We start from the raw sequence: 13522 nt of genomic DNA, 5'->3' as shown, positions 1-13522 counted from the left end.
AAATATCAGTTAATTGAACAGTCAAGACAGCTCAAATTCTTATTGGTTAGTTGACTACTCTACAGCCCCCAGGGAGCCCCCCCCCCCCACCTACCAAGGAGGCCCCCCCCACACACACCACTCTGCACTGCCACCGCCTTTGTATCAGAGGCAGCAGCGCAGAGTGCCAGTCAGAAGGTTCACAAGGGGAACCAGTTTAATACTCAACTCCCCTCATGGGCCAGAGAACATGGGTCCCAGGGCAAAACCTCTAATAAAGAGGCATCAGCATGAGGTGGCAGTAGCCTCTGTCTAGGATGGGATCTGAGCTTCTCAAATCAGCACAAGCCAAAACTAAGCCAACCTGGCTCCTAATACACTTTAAATGCAGAGCCATAGCACAGCCCTCGCAAGCCAGGACTGAGCCGGGCAGCGGGTCAGACTGCTAAAAAATGTTTTGGGGAGGGAAATGCCTGTAGCCTGTTGCATTAACTATAAGCTTTTGCTTCTCAATCAACTACATTAGTCCATCCCTTTTCTGCACCAGTCTCCATCCCAGCCCCGCACCCCAGTGACGTGCGGGCAGAGCCCGGCCCTGGGCCACTGACCCAACACTCGGGAGCCCCGCAGCTGGGCTGCGCTGCCAGGGCGAGTCTGAACCGCAGCCCGGACAGGGCCCGAGCCAGGGAAATTCCCCCCGTCACCAGGCTGGGGTCGTTGTCACGTGACCTGACTCCCCCCCCCCCCGCCCGCGTGACAAAGAGCCGCCCCCCTCCCCGCGGCCAGTGATTTGGGTCCCAGGGCAAAACCTCCCCGCGCTGCTCCCTCAGCGCCCCCTGATATCACCCGTCACTAGCCTCCACCCACCCCAACGCTCCTCTGCCCCGGCCCCCCAGAGCCGCCGCCGCCGCCGCCTCCTCAGCTTACCTCGCTTACCGGAAACGGAAGCAGCAGCGCAGCGCGTAACAATACAAACAGCTCCCTCAGAGCTCGCGCGGCGCGTGCGCAGTGACGCTAGCAGGGGCCGCACCCGTCTTGTGTTTGTGCGCGGCGCGAGACGTTGTTGGGTTCCGCCCAGGGACTGCTCAGGACCAACCGCAGCGGGGCCTGAGCAAGGACAGGGAGCGACTGGCGGGGGGGGGGGGGGAAGCGCACTAAGAACCCGGCCGGGGCGGGGCAGAGCGGAATGAGGGCGTCAGACCGCGCGTGCGCAGCGGGCCAGTGACTCCGGTCGTGAGCCAGCGCCAGGGCTCAGCTGAGACCGGAAGGTGCCTGGCCACGCCCCAGCCCAGCGGGCTTGGGCTCCCCGGGCCGGGCGGCGCCGCAGGCTGCAGGTGCGGGGCCGGAGTAGCCCCAGCAAACCGAGGCGCGCCCCCCCTCCCCCCGCAGTCTGCCCGGCCAGGGCAACTCGGGGAGGGGGGGGGCGGAGTGTCACATATCTGGGGGTGGGGCCGAGGTGGGGGCTCTGGGGTGCGGGTCCCGACTGGACTCCAACGCGCCTTTCCTCTGAGTTTGTTTTGCGACCCATATTGACAGTTTGTGTTTCAATAAATGCACTTCCCCTCTGCCCCTGCAGCCCGGAGGGCCCCGCGGGTGAGACGTGTTTCAGTGACACGGGTCTCAGTTGTAGTCCCTCAGTGGCTGCATAAGCATTGCCTGCGCCAAATTCGGCCTGCGCCTTCCCCGGCCACTTCGCACAACTGTGAAACCTGAACATGACAAAACTTGCGCAGCTGGGAGCGGCTAAGCGGATACACGCGCGCGCGCATACTCCACTAGACCAGACGAACACGGCTGCATCTCTATCACTATTCGACATACCCAGCTGGTATCTGCACACACGCAGCTCTGGGAGCCGATCTGCAGCCAGGCGGGTTCCGGGTGGGACGTTTCTCGCCGAAGCCTCCGGGGCTGCGATGTCTCCCATTTGTCCTTTCCCACCCAGCAAACAGCCCGAGTCAGCTCCAGGAAGCCAAACAGCCCCCTGCCTGCTGGAGGCGCGGCTTAGGCGGAGCCTGTTCCCAGCCCAGAGGCAGCAATGGCCTCAGGGAGCCCATTGGGACGTCTCCTGCAGGAAGCGACCGACAGGATCTTCCTAGAGGATTTCACGGCCCCTCTCACTCTGCAGCGTGGGCACAACAGTGGATGCAGGGACCCTGTGCAGCAGGGAGCCGTCCAGCCCAGTAGGCAGCTGGCTAACGTGGTGGCAATAGCCCAGCGGCTGAGTCTGCAGTGGGGCGGGGTGTGTGGGGAGCACCAGGAGGCGCTGAAGCTGTTTTGTGTGGAAGATCAAGCCCCCATCTGTGTGATCTGCAAAGAGTCCCGGACACACCGTGCGCACAGGGTGGTGCCCATACAGGAAGCTGCCCAGCAGTACAAGGTAGGGAACTGCTGCCCTGTCTACTGGGTAATTACTTTAGATTTTAATGACAGGCTAATTTCCCTGACTGTTCCCTGGTCCATCTTGACTCATCAGTCAGCTCTGCAAAGCCTTACTGGTAGGGAGAAGCTGTAACAAAAGAAATGCTCTACCTTGCTGGCTAAATATCAAGTCTTTACAGATATCAGATGAAGGAAAGTTTTCCCTGAGATGCTGAACCCTTTTCAAACCCAGCTCCCACTGGAGAAGTGAGGGAGCTTTTTACACAAGGGAAGGTGTTAACCATCAGTGAAGTGTAAATCACAAAGGCTACGTCTACACTGGCCCCTTTTCCGGAAGGGGCATGTTAATTTCAGCTATCGTAATAGGGAAATCCGCGGGGGATTTAAATATCCCCCGCGGCATTTAAATAAAAATGTCCGCCGCTTTTTTCCGGTTTTTAGAAAAGCCGGAAAAGAGCGTCTACACTGGCCCCTATCCTCCTTTGAAGTAGGAATAAGATCCTCCGGAAAAGGGCGCTTTTTCCGGAGGATCGGGGCCAGTGTAGACGCTCTTTTCCGGCTTTTCTAAAAGCCGGAAAAAAGCGGTGGACATTTTTATTTAAATGCCGCGGGGGATATTTAAATTCCCCGCGGATTTCCCTATTACGATAGGTGAAATTAACATGCCCCTTCCGGAAAAGGGGCCAGTGTAGACGTAGCCAAGAATTGCAGGCTGGTCTGTGTGACTGCAGATGGGGAAGGTACAATCTCTAGTTTTTAATAAACAGAATTTATTACTTTTTATTTCCATCACAGTAGCCCTTATAGACCCCAAATGAGGTGTGAACCCTACACAAAACACAGTGAAGGACAATTCCTGCTCTGAGCAATTGATACTCTAACTAGACAAAAGGTGGGAAGGGAAACTGAGGCATAAAGCAGTGAAGGAAGTTGCCCAGGATCAGATTAGAGCTGAGGTCTTCCTGGACCCATTTCAGGTCCCTAACCAATAGGCCATGATGCTACCTTGGGGCATCAGTCAAACATGATGGCTACGTCTACACTGGCCCCTTTTCCGGAAGGGGCATGTAAATTTCACGAGTCGTCGTAGGGAAATCCGCGGGGGATTTAAATATCCCCCGCGGCATTTAAATAAAAATGTCCGCCGCTTTTTTCCGGCTTTTAAAAAAGCCGGAAAAGAGCGTCTAGACTGGCCCCGATCCTCCGGAAAAAGTGCCCTACTTATTCAAAGTAGGAATAAGACCCTCCGGAAAAGGGCACTTTTTCCGGAGGATCGGGGCCAGTCTAGACGCTCTTTTCCGGCTTTTTTAAAAGCCGGAAAAAAGCGGCGGACATTTTTATTTAAATGCCGCGGGGGATATTTAAATCCCCCGCGGATTTCCCTACGACGACTCGTGAAATTTACATGCCCCTTCCGGAAAAGGGGCCAGTGTAGACGTAGCCGATGTATCAAGGCTCTTAGGAGGGAAAGACATGTTGAGAGCTCTAGGCCCAGCAGGGAGGGGAGGATTCTCACTGGGATGCTGAACTCCTGGGCTGCTCCGTGAGGGGTTAAGCTCAGATGCAGCGGCCTGCACTAGACAAGGTCACTAGGCTGGACACTGTGTGGGACCCCGAGCTCTTTGAGTCCACTCACAACAGGGGCTCTGGGGGTGCCACAGGGATCAGACTGGATTGGAGCAAAACTAACCCCAGGCTGGAGCTCCCTGGTACTGGTCTGACCAGTGCTAGTGGGTACGTGGGCACACAGACAAGCCAACATGGTTCAGTTAGTCCCACCAGGCAGGCTTTGGGAATCTCCCAGAATGCACTTCTGCTGAGAGCTGCACCAGGGCCTGGGACAGTGGGCATTGCTGCTGCAAGCATTTAGAGCAGCACTGGGGCAAGCCCCCACCATACTTAACGGAATCAGGATGTTTAATTTGGGGGGAGGGTCACTGAGGCATTCCTCGAATACAGAACATCCCCATGTCTGCCTGCCTGGGCCCAGCTGCACCCCAGTTGGTCAGCCTTTGTCAGTGCACCCCACCTATGTCAATCTGCAGGGAATAGCCACCCCCACTCCTGGCCCCTCACCCTCACAGGTGTCCTCCTGCATCCTCAATCTCCTCCTGTCTCTTTTTCACTAGATGAAACCGTGTCCAGTGCTGAGTTGCTTCTGAAAAGGGACAGAACTCCACAAACTGGAGCTGTGCAGCTCCAGACACATTGCCTCCCTGAATTTCATGTGGTTTGCCCTGGTGCTTAGACGAGCTCTGTCCAATCACTGCAAATTAAACCCTCTCAAACATGAGTGTATTGCTTATCCCATGGGTTTCCAATGCCCTGTTATACACTGTACCACTAAACAATCCATATATACCAATAAAGCATGGTGATAATTGAAATTTAGTTTTTAATTACTAAAATACCTGAGCTTGAATGTGTAACAAGTTACTCTATGACACATTCCCAGTCTGTATTAATAAAATTTCATCTTCTTGGGGACCCTGATATCACAAAAAGATTGGGAAGAACAGTTATCATGGGTTTTAGTGGGGAAAAAAACCCCCAGTTTCACACCCCTCTCACTGTCACAATGAAACCACCCAATTCATTTCTGTTTCTTTAGAAAAAAATTCAAGCCCATTTGAAGACTCTGAGGGAAGAGAGAGAAAAGCTGCTGGGATGGAAAGCAACAGGCGAGGGGAAATGCCAAAAGTATCTGGTAGGTGCCTGTGGTTATGAATCCGCAGGGACTAGCAATGGGAATGCTGCCTCCTGCTGTTCTGGGTCTGAATTTCCAGAGTCCATGAATAAAAGAACATGCTGCTCGTGACAGACATGAAAACATCCCTTTCAGAGGAGCACAGGCCAAAGGGGAAGCTGGGAGAGATGCCTCTGCCTACTGCCCACAAGGGAGAGTCAAATGTCAGAAATTTTAGGATTTTCCAAGAAGTTCTCCCTGCTGCGCACTCAGCTCCCCACGCTTCATCCATGCCTCTGACCAGCCCTTTCCCTGTTTTCGTACAGAAACAGACACAAGCCGAGAGGCAGAAGATTGTGGCTCAGTTTCAGCAGCTGCGGCAGTTCCTGGAGGAACAAGAGCGACTTCTGCTGGCCCAGCTGGAGAAGCTGGACAAGGAGATTGGAAGGCTCCAGACTGACATTGTCAGGAAACTCTCCGCGCTGATTTCTTGTCTCAGTGAGCGGATCAGTGAGCTGGAGGGGAAGTGCCAGAAGCCAGCGAGTGAATTCCTGCAGGTGAGACTGAGGGAAAAACATCCCAGCTCCACACACAGGGAAGGGAGGCTCCTGAATCACAAGCGCTGGGGTCCAGCCGTTAGATCTGACATGTGAGTGACTGTTGTGCTCTGCAGAGTTACAGGTACAGAGCTATCAGAGATGGCAAAGCCCCATTTGCTCAGGGAATCCACAGCCCTGGGCCCAGGGCAGGGCCTCTCTTCCCCATGTTTGCAAAATCCCTTCCCTGGGGTCCTGCGTGTGTGTCTGATGGGGCTGAGATTCTTTTCTGTCTCCCCTCTAGGATGTCAGAAGCACCTTGAGCAGGTAGGTGGCTCTCACTCTCCTTTCACTGAACAGTGCTGGGAAAGAGCTTGGAGCTGATGTTAGCACCGCATCCACCCAAGGCTCTACAGCCAGATGTGAGGGGAAGGTCACAGACTGGGCACAAATCTCTCTGATGAACTTCAGCCTGAGGGTCTCACCCTTGCACAGAAAACTCTGGAATTCCTAGAGCTGTCACCTCCCTGAGGACTGGCTGCCTCAGGACTGAGATGGAATATGGGCCTGTCACTGCTGGGCACTGGGCACCATTCAGCCCAAGGCAGCTGGGGTCAAGGGTCTTGCCCCCCGAGGGCTGTTCGGAGACCTGTGGGGCATGAGCTGGGGAAGGGGGAGTTGGTGTCTCAGGGCACATCTACACTGCAGGGCAAAAGTTGAATTAAGCTACATAACTTCAGCTACGTCAATTGCGTAGCTGAAGTTGAAGTAGCTTAATTCGGCGTTTGGCGCTGTCTACGCAGCAGGAAGGGGAAGGAAGGACACTCTTCCTTCAATGACCCTTACTCCTCATGAAATGAGGGTTACAGGAGTCAGAGCTAGAAGTCCTCCAGCTTGACAGTATTTTGAAATAATGGTTTGCTGTATAGACGTGCACTGTGTTATTTTGAAATAATGTCACTTATTCCAAAATAGCGCTTCTGTGTAGACATACCCTCTGCCTAGTTCCTAGTGGGCAGATTTCTATAGCACTTCACCTGGAAATCTCCTGTCCCTCAGTGCCTGGAGGCCAAGGAGTAAGTTGGCCATGGAGACTCAATTCCCCTTTCATCCCCATAGCTGGTCTCTGCAGGACAGTTTTCAGGTATATTGATGGGTCCTTTGAGGGGAATGTTGCACGGCCATGGGCTGTGCTGCTCCTGCTCAGTCTGGGAGAATTGGAAGGATTCTAACTCCAGGCCCATCAGAGCAGCGACTCACCAGCAGGAACTTAAGAATGGAATCACTTAATGCAGTGTCATCATGTGACATTGTTTCTGTCCAGGTGTGGGAAGCAGCAGTTCCAGCAGCCAGAGGAGATTTCTCCTGAACTGGAAGAGCGAGTCAGTGGTTTCTCCCAGAAAACAATTGTGCTGTCAGAGACTCTGAGGGAGTTCAAAGGTACTTAGAAGGGATGGAAGAGGGGAAAGTGAGTGAAGCATGAGAGCATGGAAAGAGAATGATGCTGGTCATTTGGTTCATAGTTAGATGAAGCTTCTATTTAACTGTGTGGTGAGAATGGTGCACACTTTCAGTCAAAGATACTCAGGTAGAATAATGGAACCCCTTATTTGTGCTAAAAGCCGGCTTTGTCATGACAGTGACCATTAGTAAGAAATTACAGACACACAGAAAGAAATACTGCTCCTGGAGCATAGACAGGAGCTTCAGGGGATAGCCGAGTTAGTCTGTTAGGGTATGTCTACACTAGCTCCCTAGTTCAATCTAGGGAGGCTAATGAGGGTGACCGAAATTGCTAATGAAGTGCGGGATTTAAGTATCCACACTTCATTAGCATGGTCGCCATTTTAGAAATTGACTAGCCTGAAGTAACTGCCCGCGTCTACACATGGCAGTGAAACGGGATTCCAAATTAAAAGCCCTAAATCGAATTAGCTGGTAAACCTCATTCCAGGAGGAATAACAGCTAATTTGATTTAGGGCTTTAATTTGGAATCCCGTTTCACTGCTGCGTGTAGACGCGGGCAGTTATTTAGGGCTAGTCAAATGGCGACCGCTCAAGAACATGTTAATGAAGCGTGGGATATTTAAATCCTGTGCTTCATTAGCAATTTCGGTCAGCCTCATTAGCCTCCCTAAATCGAACTAGGGGGCTAGTGTAGACATACCTATACAGAAAAAAACAACAAATGGTCTGGTAGCACTTTATAGACTAACAAACCATGTACATGGTATCATGAACTTTCGTGGGCACAGCCCACTTCTTCAGATGACCGGAGTTATGAGTAGGGGATATGAAAACTCAAAATAAATAGGAGAGGGGAAGGAGAGGGGAGAGAAAAAGAAAAAAAGGAAAAAGGAAGGGGGGTGAGAGCCAGGGCATCATTAAGTATCTGGAGAATGGGTACTTAAACCTAAGCAGATCAAAGTAAATAGATAGATGCTAAGGCGGGAAGGATACCACAGCTGTTAGCGCCTTCAGTGGTTATGAAGTAGGTAGTGTCCTAGCCAGCCCATATCTTGATTGAGACAGGTCATGATGCATTTCTCCTATGATGTTTTGACTGCTCCTTTCAGTGTCTGATGCGTTATGCGCAGCCAGATTATATACTGCTTAGTTCTCTTCCAATCACCATTGAGTGGTATGAACAATACGTATCTTGTATAACTCACACACTGCACACGCGTGAACTTTTTAATTGCCAGGGGTTCTGCTGTCCAGGCGATTTTCAAGTTATTCTCATTTCTGATTCATTTGTTTCCACGCAGCATAGTCTGAGGTGCACAGGTCACTTCTCTGCAGGGGTGTCTCTGGACTTTGCTAACTGCTCCCAGGCAGAGCACTTAATGTCTGTTTTCTGTAAACACATAAAAATGCAGACTCTTGGTTTCCCAAAAAAATGATGCTTATACCAATTCTCAATCCTAAAGGGCACGTCTATACTGCAGAGCAAAAGTCAAATTAAGCTACGCAACTTTAGCTACGTCAATTGCATAGCTGAAGTTGAAAGAGCTTAATTCGGCCTTTGCCACTGTGTACACAGCAGGAAGTCAAAGGAAGGACCCTCTTCCTTCGACTTCCCTTATTCCTCGTGAAATGAGAGTTACAGAAGTTGGAGTAAAGTCCTCCAGTTCGTAGACGTACCCTAACATAATAACTAATGGAAAACAGAGATGTGGAGCAGATGTAGCAGGGCCCAGGCATCAGGGTGCCTCACAATTCCTGACTTACTAAAAGTCACAACATTCAGGCCCAAATTCAGCAAAATCCCTTCATTTGGGCACTTGCATTTCTCTCCTAACCAGAGAGCTGCAGGGCTGGTACCCCAGGTCTGGGCAACCTCCACAGCCACAGGTGGAGTCAGTGAGAGCTGCCAGGGCTCAGCCCTTCTGAGAACCAGGCCCTGGGGCCTAAAGGGCAACACCCCAAATCTAGCCTCTCAATTAAAGGCCACTTGTTAGAGTTGGGCCCAGCCCCTCCCTGAGCTCCAGGCCTCTCTGGCAGCCAATTTGGGCTAATGGGCTGCAGGGAAGGAGAAAGCCCCTCCCACTCAGTGAGGGATCCCTCCAGCACAGTAGCGACAGGCCTAAGGTGTGTCCCTGAGAGGGCTGGGTATGGGGCAGGGATGCGGGAGGGACAGAAGGATGTGGGCAGTGTAAAGTTGGGCCCCTGGCTCAGGCACACAGGGCTATTGTAACAGGGATGTGACTCTGGCTGGCATCAGAACAGCCTGAGTCAAACTCTGCATCAGCCCCTGACCAGTGGGGTCACAAATGGTCTCCCCTCCTTGCTTTGGCCCATGGAGCCAACCTCCCCTTGCCTCAGTTTCCACAGGGATAAAATGATTTTGTCCTTATTCCTATTGCTGCCTTTAGAGAACAAGGCCCCATTGTGCTGCTCATTGTAGTAGAGACACTGAGGCTGTGTCTACATTGGCAAGATTTTGCGCAAAATCTTGCCACCTGTCTACACTGGCCATGAGTATTTGCACAAGAACACTGATGTTGTAATATACAAAATCAGTGCTTCTTGCACAAATACTCTGACACTCCCGCTCAGGGATAAGCCCTCTTGTGCAAGTATTCTTGTGCAAGAGGCCTGTGTAGACAGGCAATATTAATTTCTTGCGCAAGAAAACCCGATGGCTAAAAGCACATCTTTTGTGCTAAAGCACATGCCAGTGTAGATGCTCTCTTGCGCAAATACTTCTAACGGAAAAATTTTTCTGTTAAAAGTATTTGTGCAAAATCACACCACTGTAGATGCAGCCTGAGTTACTTTGATGCCTGTGTCTTTTCAGGATCTGAGTCTAAGCCAGTGTTTCCTGTAGTCTGAGAGATTAATCAGCCCCAATCAGTCAGCTCTATGAAATGAGCCCTGAGCCTCTGACTGGGCAGGGCTGATTAATCATTAAGCTGTGCTGCCACACAGAGGGGAAGATTAATTCTCATTTACAGCTTGTCTGTATTGGGACAGATGTGAGGCAGCAGGGATGTTGCTTCCACTGCTGAGAGAGACCTCAGTGAGAGAGGAAACAGAAGGTTTCAGACCTTATCATATTAAACACCTGAGTGTTACAATTAAATCCCAGCTCTCTCTGCTCTCAATGCCAACTTGAAATATCCTCTCTTTTCTCCTTCCCCGTCCAGATGCTCTGCTGTGTGCACTGGGGGCACAAAGAAGGGAACCTCGAGGAGTGCACAGACTGGGTGAGTTGCCTCAGAGACTCGTACCTCATCCTCTGAGCCAGACCTGCTGGGGTGCAATGCTTTGCCTCAGGACATGCAGGCACCGGGCAGCCAGCCATGTAAGCAAGATCCACAACCTCCTCCCTTCTCTGAGCTTCTTCCAGCCTGGGGGCCACTTCCTGCTCTCCCCCCAACTCCTCATCCTGAGCCGCACCACAAAGCCCACAGCCCCAGTCTAGAGCCCCTCCCCAAAACTTGAGCCCCCTCATGCATCCCAAGTCCCTCATCCCCAGAGCCCACTCCTTGCCTTGGCTTGCAGCTCCCTCTCGCATTTCAAAACCCTCAGCCTTTCCCCCTAGCCTGGAGCCCCCTCCTACACCTGACACACATCAACCCCATTCCAGAGCCCGCACCCCCAGCCAATGCCTTCACACCCACCTGCACCCTGCCTACCTGCTCCAACCTGGAGCTCCCATATAGAGCTGAGCCCTCACCCCAAACCCTCAGCCTCAACCCTGCCCACACTTTCCATGGTGGAATGACTTTTGTTCTGATATACCTCACCTCCATATTGGTACACAGGAAGTCATGGACATAAAAATTAGAAGGAACACTGACCATGCCTCCCCTTGCTTTTTAACATGGACATAGTTTGGGGGAAGGCAGCCATGTTGCCCCTCCAAACAGCAAGTCTTGGTCAGCCTGGAGCTTTTCAGATGATCAGCACCAGCCTCTAGAATCATAGAACACTAGAACTGGAAGGGATCTTGAGAGCTCACTATGTCAGGTGTCCTGCCCTCATGGCAGGACCAAGCACCATCTCATCCTTGACATGTTTTGTATAACCTGCTCTTAAATATCTCACACTCACCCTAGGCAATTTATTCCAGTGTTTAACCAGCTTGACAGAAAGTTTTTCCTAATGTCTAACCTGAATCTCCCTTGCTGTAGTGTAAGCCCATTGCTTCTTGTCCTATCATCAGAGGCCAAGGAGAGAAAATTCTCTCCCTCTTTCTTGTTACACCCTTTTAGATACTTGAAAACTGCTATCCTATCCCCTCTTTCTTCTCTTTTCTAAACTAAACAAACCCAGTTCTTTCAGTCTTCCCTCATAGCTCATGTTCTCTAGACCTTTAATCATTCTTGTTGTTCTTCTCTGGACCCTCTCCAATTTTGCCACATCTTTCCTGAAATTTGGTGCCCAGAACTGGACACCATACTCCAATTGAGGCCTAATCAGCACAAAGTAGAGTGGAAGAATGTATTGCTCACAATACTCCTGTTATTGCATCTCAGAGTTATATTTTCTTTTTTTACAAGTGTCACATTCTTGACTCATATTTACATTGTGGTCTGCTATGACCCCTAGATCCCTTTCTGCAGTACTCTTTCCTAGACAGTCGCTTCCTATTCTGTATGTGTGAAACTGATTGTTCCTTCCTAAATGGAGTACTTGGCATTTGTCCTTTATTAAACTTCATCCCATTTACCTTAGGCCATTTCTTCATTTTGTCCAGATCATTTTGAATTATGCTTCTATCCTCCAAATCACTTTCAAATCCTCCCTGCTTGGTATCATTTGCATGCTTTATAAGTGTACTCTCCGTGCCATCATCTAAATTGTTGACAAAGATATTGAACAGAACCGGTCCCAAAATTGACCTTTGAGGAATCCTATGTGTTATACCCTTCCAGCATGACTGTGAATTATTAACTAGTCTTTGAGAACAGTTATCCAATCAGTTATGCACCTACCTTATAGTAGCCCCATCTAGGTTGTATTTCCCTAGTTCATTTATAGGAAGGTCATGTGAGACCATATCAAATGCTTTACTAAATCTAGGTATACCATGTCCACCGCATCTCCCTTATCCACAAGACTTGTTATCCTATCAAAGAAAGCTATCAGACTGGTTTGACATGATTTGTTCTTTACCTGTCACCTTATTATCTTTCAGATGTTTACAGAGGAATTCCTCAATCATTTGCTCCATTATCTTTCTGGTTCAGCAGTTAGGCAGATGGTCTGTAGTTTCTTGGGTTGTTCTTATTTCCCCTTTTTATAGAGGGGCACTATATTACCCATTTCCAATCTTCTGGAATCTCTCCCAATTTCCACAACCTTTCAAAGATGATAGCTGATGGTTCAGATAAGTCCTGTATCAGCTCCGTGGGTATTCTGGGGTATATTTCATCAGGCCCTGGTGACTTGAAGACATCTAACTTTTCTCTAAGTCATTTTTAACTTGTTCTTTTCCTACTTTAACTTCTGAAGCATGAAGCAGTAGCATTCACTATGTTAGGGATCCTGTCACCTAGGCTGTGTTGCTCTACCGTAAGAGGCAGTACTTCCCCAACATAAGCTCTGAGTCTGAGTGTAACAAAAGAAAACTTTGATTAAAAGGGAAAAGGAACCGAGCATCAATTTAGAGGAAACACCACATCCCCATTGCAAGGCTCGTAGCTATAAGCAAGTGTCTGACCCACAGTTCACTGGGGCTATGTCTACACTGGTGGCTTCTTGAGCAAGGACATCTTGCTCAAGGGTTCTTATGCAAGAAGTCTTGTGCAAGAAAACGTTCACACTGCCATGTGCAAGCTGTGCTTTTGCGCAAGAGCATCCATGGCAGTGAGGATGCTCTCTTGTGCAAGAAAACTGTGATGGCTGTTTTAGCCATAGGAGTTTCTTGCACAAGAAATCCCTGCTGAGTGTCCACACTGCCTTCTTGCACAAGAGCTCCTGTGCAAGAGAGCTTACACCTGTTTAAAAAAAGAGCCTAGCTCTTGCGCAAGAAGCCCTTTCTTACCATGCAGTACTGTAAATTTCCTTGCTCAAGAGCAGGCAGGCAGTGTGGACGTTCTGCGGATTCTTGCACAACAACGGCCATACTTGCGCAAGAAGCCGTGAGTATAGACATAGTCTGGCAGTGTCCCTTGCTTCAGTCCTTGGCCAGCACGGGCTCAGAGGTGCTTTCCCATGGGCACCCCTCTGGCCCCTGAAAGGGAGAGAAGGACAATCGGTAAGGTCTCTGCTGCTGCGGCCTGCTGCTATAGTCTGCCACTCTCACCAGGCTTCCTCTCTCGCTGCTCACAGCCGCCTCTGCGATGCCCTGGCCTGAGATTCCCCCACTTAACCCAGCCCCTAGTGATTTCACTGGGTAACAGGGACCCTCCCTGCTCATGCCCTCACCTGCAGGCCACTCTGTACACACCAGTGGTTCAGCCCAGGCTCTTGAGGTGGGGGCAGCAG

At 50.6% G+C, this 13522-nt stretch overlaps 1 protein-coding gene across 1 annotated transcript in view; it reads left to right on the top strand.

Annotated features, from left to right (window-relative positions):
• Positions 1–2017: 2017 nt before the first annotated feature.
• LOC106731415 (uncharacterized) overlaps positions 2018–13522 on the top strand; it is a 28069-nt gene continuing 16564 nt past the window's right edge. Inside the window, exons 1-6 of the mRNA XM_075913562.1 lie at positions 2018–2359; positions 4973–5068; positions 5374–5604; positions 5888–5910; positions 6908–7023; positions 10234–10293. Of these exons, the coding sequence (XP_075769677.1) occupies positions 2018–2359; positions 4973–5068; positions 5374–5604; positions 5888–5910; positions 6908–7023; positions 10234–10293 (868 nt within the window). The remainder of the gene's footprint in view (positions 2360–4972; positions 5069–5373; positions 5605–5887; positions 5911–6907; positions 7024–10233; positions 10294–13522) is intronic.

The sequence above is a fragment of the Pelodiscus sinensis genome, chromosome 32 (assembly GCF_049634645.1).
Source record: "Pelodiscus sinensis isolate JC-2024 chromosome 32, ASM4963464v1, whole genome shotgun sequence".
NCBI lineage: Eukaryota > Metazoa > Chordata > Testudines > Trionychidae > Pelodiscus > Pelodiscus sinensis.
This window is presented reverse-complemented; position numbering and strand designations above follow the sequence as displayed.